The 12,243-nt window shown below is 35.8% G+C and overlaps 1 protein-coding gene across 1 annotated transcript in view; it reads right to left on the reverse strand.

Moving 5' to 3' along the window:
- The window catches only part of SYT13 (synaptotagmin 13), a 29,026-nt gene that overhangs the window by 16,326 nt on the left and 457 nt on the right, over positions 1–12,243 (reverse strand). Inside the window, exons 2-3 of the mRNA XM_058161718.1 lie at positions 5,339–5,561; positions 985–1,119 (exon numbers count right to left, since the gene is read on the reverse strand). Coding sequence (XP_058017701.1) covers positions 985–1,119; positions 5,339–5,561 — 358 coding nt within the window. The remainder of the gene's footprint in view (positions 1–984; positions 1,120–5,338; positions 5,562–12,243) is intronic.

The following is a 12,243-nucleotide window of genomic DNA, read 5'->3' on the forward strand; positions in this document are numbered from 1 at the left end:
TTTCTTTAACATTTCCCCCCTTCACATTATTATATTCAAATATACGATAATCTATTTTATTATTCACATTCCCATTATTTAACTCTTCCTCTCTATATTTATTAAAATTCCTTTCTTTCTTTCTTCCATTATTTAATATTTCAATAGTGACTTCTAATATCAAACACAATCAATTAAAGCATTCAACATATTCCTATTCTATCTTTTTTCTAATTTTCTCATTCAAACTCTAGTTTTCTTGTTCCATATAATTCTATTATTACGCATATAAGTAGTTATATCTACTTATCACATTACCTACATAATTGTCATATTTTACACACTTTTGATAATACCATCATTCATCTCATTTCCAATTAATAGTAAATTCTCGTTTATAATTTTTCCATAGTTACATATCCATTTATAGTAAAATGTTTATCCTAATATTTATTATATTACATACCAGCTAATTATCCAGCCTATATCATTCTAATATTAATACAATTATTAAAATATGATCATAACGTATCTATAACTCTTTTTCTCCCCTTAACCACTATTTCTTGTCCACATCCAATCCTTTAATCCTATTTTTTTTTACTTATCTCCCATATTTTTCTCTTAAGTCTTTTATTCCATCTACTTTGAGGTTTATAGTCTGAATCCATAATTTAATTTTTTCTCCTTGCCCTGCCCTTTCCCACTGTTTAATTTGAAAGCTTTCTGTTCTAAATCCTATCTTTTCCCCCCAAGCCTCTTCCTGTTCCTCCCATTTCTTTTTAAAAATCTTTTAAAGTGTTTTCCCCCTGTTTTAGTTTCTCAATCCTTATTAATTTTAAGTGTTTTAAAAGACACATTTTTACATTTTATTGAATGCATTGTAATTTTTTTGTTCTGAGCTGCCTAGAGATATTAAGAATCAGGTGACATACAAGTTTAATAAATTATAATTATCAGTACTATCATTTTCAATCACCCGCTTGCAAAATGGGAGGTCTTTACCTTCAAGCAAAGCAACTGACAATGCTTCTTTCTGCCGGTTGTAGCCCAGACAATAATGAAGTTCTGGGACTTGATTGCAGCCTGCAGCATTTTCAGGACTGAGGTGCTCAGTGACACAAACATCCTTCACACCACCTAAAACTCAAAAGAATGTTAATTAGAAATTGTGTTCTATTCCAGCTAAGATGACCATTGAAGAATGTTGTTGTATCTTTCCACTTGAAACCATGATATAAAGTGAATGGATGGCCTTTTGGAAGGAGACTTCAGGTAATATCTAGAAACTATACTTCAAGACAAAGAAATAGGTGTAATTAAGATCAGAGCTAAATTTGATTTGACCCAAATTAAACTTAAATTAGAATTAATATGAAAAAAATATCCCTGGGTGTAGTAATTTTCCTCTTTTATCATATCAAAAGGCTACTTTTGAAGCGTATCAAAGTTTTTCTTGAAGAAAGCTGCAAACAGCTGATGGTCTCCCTTATCCTTCTTCAATATAAAATTGCCTATTCTATTTGTAGGATAAGAGCAGTGGTGGTGCAGTGGTTACATTGCAGTACTGCAGGCTACTTCTGCTGACTGACAGCTGACTGCAGTTTGGCAGTTCAAGTCTCACCGGCTCAAGGTTGATTCAGCCTTCCATCCTTCTGAGATAGGTAAAATGAGAACCCAGATTGTTGGGGCAATATTCTGACTCTGTAAACCACTTAGAAAGAGCTGTAAACCACTGTGAAGCAGTATATAAATCTAAGTGCTATTGCTATTGTAACTCAACATTTTATGATGTTTTGAAAATTTGGACATTTATTATGGCTTAAATGTTGATGAACTACTTAACAATTGCTCTGTAAATGGCCACTTTCAAGAAAGCAATTGCTTTTGTAAATGAGTGCTACAACTGATTTTCTTCTGACTTCATTCTTTATACTCTAAAACCTCAAATTTGGATTTCTATGTATACATAGAGAATCACACATGAATCACAGGAATTTCATCATGAAATCAAAGATGATGGTGTATTAGGGAGCCAAAAATATAGGTATTTGTTGCAGGAATACTATGGGCTTCCTAGACTTATCCTTGGCCTGATGGCAAATAGGGCAGGTGGACAATAGACCTTGGTCTTGCTGCATGGCCACCAGAAATCCCATGTCACCAGCTTTAGTCCCTTACCCATGGGCATTTTATGAGCTAGGCATAATATTTACTTTTGAAACTCAATCATGTGCACTTCACCGTTGTAGAAATATGTTTTGGACATTAAACAGGGAGATTATGGGGATTGGAATTTCTGGGGTTGGCCCTGCATATATTGGTCATTTCTCTATAAGTTTTGAAAGCATGAAGTCAAAGAGTCAGTGGGGAGAGCCATGGAGATGAACTTGAGGAAACTAAGCAGAAGCAGTTGTTATATATAGGAAAGCATTCCTTAAAGTCAAAGAACAGCAAAAATAGGAGAAGAAACTCAGATTGACTCCTCCTTAATTCAGAATATGATAAGAGGGAGGGAAGAACCCATGCAGACTTTCACCAGCCTTTCTTATTATAATCTTATATCAATAAAAAGTAGTTCCCTAAGGACCTCCATCCCCATCTTGATGTTGTTTATACTTGCAGGGTTAAAGGCTCAGTAATTTTATTCATATATCTAGTGTAGTTGAGTGATCCAAGGGTAAAGAAGGATATTCTTGATGCTGTATTTGAATCACAGTAAACATTTGGAACACGCCAAGTTAAAATAATGCAGTCAAATTCAGAATTGCAGAGGAAGGAGTTGGATGCCAAAATTGCTTCCAATAGCTGGGGAACAGAGTTGCCTGAGTTTAATTACTTTTTCAGCTGGATGTGCTCATCTGCTATGCCATTTCATCAGCTGATGCTAGTAATAAGGCTGTAAGGTATAACAGCAGTGGTGGATTTCTACCGGTTCACCCCAGTTCGGGCGAGCTGGTAGTAGCGATGGCGAGCTGAGCACGAACCAGTTTGCTCCCACTGACAGCTGGGCCCTCCCACCTGCCCGTGTATTATACCTACCTATATTCATTCATTTTAGCCCAGCTGATAGGCACAGCAGAACAGATTGCTTCCCCTCAGCTGTTCTGAAATGCAATGCACTTGCACACAGCGCAAGTTTGGTGTGCATGCAAATGAAGCGAAAAGCGTGTGCACAAAGCGAACCGGTTGTTACACCAGTTGAAAACGCACCACTGTATAACAGGTCCTTTTTCAGGGCATAGGACAGTCTGCTGGGCCACTTGGCAAAGCCCATCTTTTAGAAAGACACCCATGCTAACTGAGCAGGGTCCCAGCAGTCCTAGAACCAGGACAAGAAAGTTCCTTCAGCATCCTCTGTAGTCTGATCAGTCAATCTCTTCCCATACGCAGAGGCCAAATCTACCTCATGAGAATGACAATATCTAGAAGGCACCATTTATTTCTGTTTCTGCCCATAACTTTAGGGTAATCTTTCTGTTACTGGCAGAAAGATTTGTTTCTTGATTCCACCCAAGATTGTTTTACTTACATACTTATCACAAGACAGCCTGTCATATCTTCTTACAAAATAGCTGCAATAAGGAGCTTGCCTATCTGCAACATGGTTGCCATGGTAGACCTAAGCAACCACAAAACATAGAAGGAGAGTGGGTGACACTGTTCCTCATAACCTTCCTCATTTCTCAGAAGTTCTTTGTGGTTACTCTTGATATTAGAAGGGGAGACAGATAGACATTCCAAGCAAACACTGGGTTAAAGCCATTGGCTTTTGATATTTTTCAGGAAGGTGTTTTGGGCAAGTGTTGATTTCAGAAATATTCTTAAAGAATGTATAGTATGTCTATCTGTCTGGCTATCTATTAAAAGGAATAGAGTTTCTAATAGGAACCAGGACATCTACCAATGAGCAACTGCCCATTGCTAGAGATAAAATCTGAGTAGCCAGAGAAAATGGTCCATCTGAAACTCTAAAGTTAAAACTGGACAAACCCTTTAAGATTTCAGAATCCTCTTCCACTTCACTCCTAGGAACATTTTCAATTTGCCATCTGACATCTTTTAAGTTTTTTTCCTTCTTGTTTTTTCTTTATTCACAACCCTCATAGTGCATGCATCCATGAGCAAGCAATCACTGTTCTTTAAAAGGATGAATAACAAGTAAACTATTTAACCTGTAATAGCAAGTTAAATTGTTTAAAGGAAATAAATGTATCAGTTTAATTTCTGTGTGAAATGTTCAGAAAAACAGAACTGGATTTTTATTTATTGTCATTAAAACCAGCTTGATAATATATATCAAGAGATTCACAATGCCATACTGAGCTGTCAACATCTGTTGTGCATTCAAAGGTTTTCTCTATATAAGCTTTTCCCATGGTGCTCTCTGATTGGGTTGAATTATAAATTAAGTGCACCTGCCCTCTGGAATAATCTGCATCTTAATATCTGTAAGGTGTCCATAAAGTGCCCTCTGGAATAATCTGCATCTTAATATCTGTAAGGTGTCCATAAAGTTAGAGCATTATGTTGCTTGTTGAATTTCTTCATTCAAGGCTACCTTTTGGACAAATGGTTCTGTTTCATTTTTCTTCTCCTACAACATTTGGAATTACTTTAAAAAAAAACATTATTATAACAATTCTTTTAATGTATAGCTGGTATTATAATTTAATTTAAATCACTTTGAAGTGCAGTTGCATAGGAAATCATTTAAAAATAACACAGGTAAATTAAGTTACCTTCAGCCACTATGGCTTTTGATCACACTCTCTGAGGAGGTTGTAGACCACAAAATGGGAAGCTGACCTATTAATATCCAAATTAAATCTCCTAGCTTACCCAAAATAATTACTGTTTCTTTTATTCTTTCATTAGTATAATAGGCAGAGCTCTCTGTCCTCAAGAAATTGAAAATAATTAAATGCAAATGATTTTTCCATTCAAAATACATTTCTTTATATGCTTCTAGAAGTTTTATCATGCCTGCTAGCAAATCCCCTAGAAAATTGAATAGCCGCTACCATCCTAAGAATAAAATGAGTTTTTTAAAATGATGCTATGAAAAGGAGAAAATCACAAGGGTGTTGAACAATAGCATGGAATTTGCCAGATGTGAACAATTACATAGATAATTTGCTTAAAGTAGAGATAATATAGATTAACATTGTTAAAAGCCTTGGTGCATTTCACCTTTTATATGGTATATTTTTGTGCAGTGTAAGTCTGACCCTTAATTGCATAGTTTTACTATGTTGATCATGTGCTCTGGGATAATATCCTATAATTAGAAAGAAAATTCATTATGATTCCTCATTTAAAGAAGAAGCAATCATAAGCAATTTAACAAAGGCCCCACCATTTTGAGGGAGAAGAAATAGCTCTTCATTGACTTGTATGGTCATCCTTTTCTTATCCAGAGCTTCAGGTTTTCCCTTGCTTGGCTCTTCTACTGTCTTCAAGTTGTAATCTACATAGTTAACAATTTCTGAGGTGGTCACGACAGGCTTTGGGCCATAGATATGAGGAAAGCCAAGGATTGTCCGTGGTTGTACTGGCTCTGCTGTCTTCTCAACATTAAACTGAAACGAAAAGACCCCAGATTTTATTTTTATTGCATTCATTTAGAATTTATTACAGCAAAATGTGCTTCTTTGACTGTGAATTTACATGATACGAATGCTACATTGCTGCCACTATTCATCATATTTTGGAAATTAGGGAATTTTCCTCTTAAAGAAACACATTGGGGCCTATTTTTAATTAGTCATTCCAGTCCCTACTCCTAATTCTCTAGTAATTCTTTTCTTCTTCTTTTCTCTATACCATGTGGATTAGAAATCATTTAAGCAGAAAATGCAATTGCTTCAATATTTTGTGGCACATACATATAGGTCCCTAGAGTAAACAACAGGAAAGAGTCACAATAAACTCCCCCACAGCCCCAACAATCATGCTTTATATATAAACCTTGAATTCCTGACAGATATGTCAAGCTTTCCTGAAATAAATGCAGATTCATTCACATTGCATATATTTATGTTCTGAAAATATTTCTCATGTGTGCGCGCACATAAGTAGGAATGAATGGGGAAAATTGGAAGTCTTGATAAATTTAAATGGTATTTTCTTCCCTCACAAATGTTTCTAGATGTATTCCAAAATGCTGAGGATTGCTCTTTTCTTGTGAAAAAGCTAAGCCTACTGACCGCACAACCGCAGCTCTCTTTCAAGCCAAAGTAGAGAGAATGAAAGCATATGCTGAAGTGTAATTAATGTTTTTCATTCTTTTTTTAAAAAATCCTTGTCTTGTTAATAATGCATGTAGACCGCATCCCAGAGGAAGCATTCAGTGCAGCCAAGTCCTTTCCTTGCCAATCGGCTTGTCTGTGGGGAAGCTGTCTAATTCATAATGCACTCTATTGTAGCATCTTTTGCAGCCACGATCAGCTCCAGACCCTACAGTTCTAAACATAGCCAAGCAGAGCCAAGAATAAAGATGATGGGAGATGTAGCCAAATAGCTATGAAAGACTGGATAATGTTGTGTTCAAAGCAGTATTTTAATTTACTCCTTATATGCTACTTGCAAGATCCACAAATTAGGCTCCTGCCCAAATTAAGTTAAATAATTATTTAATTATTTAAGAAAATAATAATTGGCTACTTAGTCTATTAGAAAACCTAACTAAGAATTACTGTATATGGTTCATTCTGTTCTTTTTTTCTTTTCTTTTGCTTTTTATTCTATGCTTCCCTCCTGTAAGGCTCCACAGTGAACTTAAAGCACATATAATTTGCTTAAACTGGCTCTTTTAATTGAGTTTTATAGTATGTTTATATTTTTTATTGCTGAGACTCCTATTGGTAGATGGGGAGCCATATAAATTTGCTGAATAAATAAATGGTAATAGTCCTAGTATTATTGCCCATGTTTTAAAACAAAGCACAAGGTTGATAGCTATTTTAAAAGTAGCATGTTCTTCAAGTCTTAGGGTAAAAAAGCCAAAGGGAAGAGCATCTTATAATAAATACATAATACAGTTAATCACATGCCATCTGCTATCTATCTATCTATCTATCTATCTATCTATCTATCTATCTATCTATCTATCTATCCATCCATCTATCATCTGTTGAGAGAGAGAGAAAGAAAAAGAGAAACTGAGTTGTTAACTTTAAAGGGGTTGTTGTTAAATTATCTCTCTATATAGGTAGCATGTATGAAATTATTTAATTTCTCCTTTCTTTGGAGGACAAAGTTTGGGCTTCATCCTTGGAGGGAGAAATCAGAAATTCTGGTTCCTCACGCTTGTCTGTCTTCCAGCCTCTGCAAGCCAGGATTTTTCCAGAATCTTCCAGAATTTCCAAAGAGGATCAGGGAATATTATGAGGGAAATGGAGTAGAGAAGAAGCAGCGAAGACTGTACTGATCGAAAAAATTATAATGATTGTCACTTCTTACTCCCCATAATGGGCTCTGGTTTGGCATTAAGCAATCATGTCTCCCATTATAGGTAATAAAATGAGAAACTCTTTTTTGGGGGGGGAATGACTTGTTTCTTTCCTCCTACTACAGGTACCATGAAATTGACTGGACCAGACCATGTTCCCTAAAAGTAACAGTATTCTGATAGCTGCTCAGAACTGTCCTGTCCATATAATACTACTTGAAGAAGGTTTTGTACATGAACAAAACTTCACTACTGATATGTGTTTCTATTCTATCTTTACTAATGTCCAAATGGATATTTTAGACCATAGCAAAGCTTATGTATCTGTATATTATGGAGTATTTTGTCTTACTTAAGTAACAGTGGATTTATAAATATGAGGCACTTTATTGAAGCCATCCTGCCAAAGCCAGGCACTCTAGTGGCACTCTGTCATCATGTAACAAGAGACCATCCCTTTGGGAGCCATATACATCTACAGTGGGGAATGATCGAGTGCATTGCATCTGTTCCTGTTTATTGTGTATATGACCTACACTGTCAGTCATAAAAAAGTGATCTACGTTCCCTTTGACAGATAGGTTTTGTGTTAAATAAAATTATCCGAAATGAAAGTTTGAATAAGAACAATCTGTAAAATACTGAGGCTTTAAATAACACTTTGGATTTTTTTCCCCCTTTGGCATGAGTAAAATTGGCAATAAATCACTGCTAGGCTGAACAAACACCAGCTGCTGGCTTAGAGTAGAAGAAAGAATCCTGCTGTAAGGCAGACCCATCACAAATTAAAAATATGCAAATAAAATATACGTAGGTTTTAGATCTAGTTAGACTGCATTTATTAACTAGATGTTAATTAACTGCTACTTTATTAACTGCATCCCAAAATTTGATTGCTTCCACTTGGGTTTAGGATTAGACAAGTTTAAGACCAATACACTTGGAAGCCATCAGTCTGAGAAAGATTAGTCTCAATTTGTGGCATTTCAAATGCAGACAGGCAATAATAATGCATGGAAATATTTGTGGCTCCTATTAAGCCATGGTTACGATTGGCCAAACACACTTACCTGTGGTTTACAAAATACAAAGATGGGTTCACATGCCCAATTCAAGCAAACCAAACCATGGAATGTTAGTTTCCTCAAGAATATCACGGTTATTAATTCAAATATGAACCTATGTGCTCGACATTATGATAACTTTTAATGGATTAAAACCTATTGCAATTATTATACTGTATGTGCAAAGCAACTGTTATTAATGGATAAAAGAGACATAAAAATACACCTCACACACAAACAAACCAAATTAAGTTTCAGAATTGAAAGGAAGAGACTTCTCTTCTAAAACACACATTTGGAAAGAAATCATTTTCCTGTCATTTTTAAAGGTAGAAGCAATAATCAGGATTAGGCAGGCAGGCAGGCTGCTCCTTTAATCATGTAATTACGACACCAATTCACAGTAGATATGATCCTCGCTCATTGACTGCATTGGCGGATAGTGAATATGTCTAGAGAAACAGACACTACAGATTCACATTCAAGGGCTAGAATTCTATCATTCCATTACAATAGAAACCTAACAGTAAGAAGATGGATTCTGAATAGGCAGAGTAGTTGTGACTATAACACAATTTTAACTTCTCTTGCCTCACATTTCAATGATGTGATCAGTCCTTTGTCTTGATTTATTGAGCATTAAGCATAATCAAATGCTATTTCATTTAAAGCTAAAATCACAAGGCTTTCATGGAACCTCTGTAGCACAGAAAAAGAAAGCTAGAAAAGAAAGCCTAAAACTGCTTGCACATATCATGTTCTCTATATTACAGGTAAAATCTGGCATCAGGCTAAATTGCTGAAATGTCGTTACATGGAAGACATAGTTTTTTCAGTGCTTCTTTTAATAGAACCCCACCACCACCTAAAGCAATCTAATGTGTGCAAATACCATTTTTTGATTATTGTTTTCCTGCTTGTGCTCTTGTTTTAAAATAATGCACATCCCATAGAGTCACTTTAGCAATTGGGGTGGCTTATAAAAGGAGAAACTAAGCTGTATATAAATAGATAGCCTACCCACCCTAGGCTCAACTTTTCCAAGCAGAGGTCTCTCCTCTTACAGCAGAGGAGATCAAAGCTGTATTATGTCTAGAATGCAATAGGTCTTTTTAAAAACATGCAAGAAGTATAATGCATGTTTATTTGGACCCCCTAGTTGCTAGGCAACATGAGTCAGGTCTACTAATTAGGGCTGCACCCCAAATGATCCCACTTAGTACTTTTTATAGTAATAAACAAATTATTCCTTCATGCAAACCACCCCCATCTCCTGCCTCACTGTCATTCCAACCCATCAATCCAATACTATCTATTGTGGGTCTTAGTCCCATTTCATGGTTTTTAATATATGACATATACATTTTTTAAACAGCAGAAGAAGCAGAATATTTGTCGCATTAAGATCAAACATCTGTTTCAAGAAAATGGATGTATGTATCTGTCTATTTGTTATTTCTATTATCTACAGATATAATTCTAATGTGAAAGAGCATGGTGGCTCACATGGTTAGAATACTGGGCTGACAATCAGCAAGCCCTTGTTTGAAATCTGAGTGCTGCTGTGTGATGGGATGAGCTCCTGGCATTCACTCCAGCTCTGCCCACTTAGCAGTTTGAAAATGTGCAAATGCAAGTAGATAAATAGGTACCACTTCAGTGGGCACATTAATGGGGACATGAAAGGAGTCTCCAACCAGGTGTTTCCAGGCAACACTGATATCATTGGCTAATCTTTTCAACCTGGAAGTATTTTGGTGCTTCTGACATGAATGGGATGGGGTTTTAATATGTATGTTCTGGGGGCGGGGCTTAAAGCGCCACACACATACACATATAGATTGCTCAGTGATTTGGATTCAGTTTGAAAGAAATGGTAAGGAACAAGAGTGTGAATGCAGCATCTGACAGCAAATCATTAAAGCAGCTGCATCATGCAAATCCTAACATATTTGTGTGTGTGCATTTTTTTCAAGGGAAAAAGCAGGAACAAATTGTTTCATTTGTAAGCTATATTTTAAATTAAGATAATTGAGTTGAATATAGTGATCAATTATCAAATTACTTTTGCTCTCTGCTGCAACAAGTTATGATTTTATTAGTTAAATTGTTGATTCATGATAGCTAGTATCAACATCTTCCATTGATCGAAAAAGGGCAAAAGTGTAGCAGCACGAGGCCATCCAGAGTTTTATGGAGTGAAATGGGCATCTAAAAGGATTAAAATCTTTTCTCAATTTCTCCCCAATGTGAAAAAAAAATGGTTCAAATTCAGGAGTCCATCAATCTGAGAAGCTTGGGCCTCTGGTGGCTCAGACTGGTAAGACAGTCTGTTATTAACAGCAGCTGCTTGCAATTACTGCAGGTTCAAGCCCCACCAGGCCCAAGGTTGACTCAGCCTTCCATCCTTTATAAGGTAGGTAAAATGAGGACCCAGATTGTTGGGGGCAATAAGTTGACTTTGTATATAATATACAAATGGATGAAGACTATTGCTTGACATAGTGTAAGCCGCCCTGAGTCTTCGGAGAAGGGTGGGATATAAATGCAAATAAAAAAAGAAGAAGCTCTGGGACCCACAAAAATAAAAGCAATTAGCGTTCACACACTTTTTGCACATGCAATAATGCAGGCACACACAGCACAATTCCAGAATCAATACTTTTGTTATTTATTCATGTCTTTTAATATAACAAAGAATGGTTTTGAACTTCATTCCTTTTAATATCTAATTTGAATTTTAGATACATTCTATTTATCTCTTGAAAGAAAACCAATGAACAGAGTGATTCACCATTTTCCAAATAAATAGCTAAACTCAGGAAAGAATGGATGCATTCATACATAATTCTAACCGAGAATATTTTTAATCATAGTTTATTGAACTAGCTATACTGGGCGGATTTGCACATCATGTTAAAGCAAAAGCAAATAACTCACATTATGCTTTATGAGAATATATGGGCCCAGAAAAGTATTTGACCATATCCATGAATGACTAGTAGGGAATTTGAACCCTTATCCCATATTAATTGAAATCTTTGTCTAAGTACTCTTTGTCATTCTCACCTATTATTGACATGCTAACATAGATATTCGCAGCAAGCCATTATCACATCAAAATGATGATGCTACATGGTGATGTCATAGTGCAAACTCCACTTTTACTTATGTAAACTGCGGGATTGTATCATGACACACATTTTGTCATTTTCCTTCTCCCTCCCTTGTGAACCCGATCGATGGTAATTTTCCATATGCTGTATTGTTCAAATCCTGAAATGATTCAAGAAGATTAACATACTACATCTAACCTGTGTTATGAACATTTAAATGTATATTATGCCATAACATTATATTCTTCATAGCTGTCTTAATATCCTTCATTAGTATCTGTTTATTGCAAACTAGATGTTATTGTCTGTCTTAAATTTTAACCAACATTTATTATTATGCCTGACACTTGCCCAGAATTTAGCACACTAGTTACACACAAGACTTCCTGTGTTGCAAAAGCATATAGACATAGGTGTTTATAGATAAAACAATGAGAATTATACAATGTTCAAACATTATTGCTATTTGGCATCCAAGCTTCAGTATTCCATCAATTATACCCTGTCCAGCTATCAGACCGACTATGAAGTCACTGTATCTTTATTATGCCATCTTTCTCTTTCATAAGACAAAAGCTGTCTGGCTGTTGCTTTCATAATCCCATATGCCACCTGAGCCCCCTTCCCACCT

The sequence above is a fragment of the Ahaetulla prasina genome, chromosome 1, assembly GCF_028640845.1.
Source record: "Ahaetulla prasina isolate Xishuangbanna chromosome 1, ASM2864084v1, whole genome shotgun sequence".
Classification (NCBI taxonomy): Eukaryota; Metazoa; Chordata; class Lepidosauria; order Squamata; family Colubridae; genus Ahaetulla; species Ahaetulla prasina.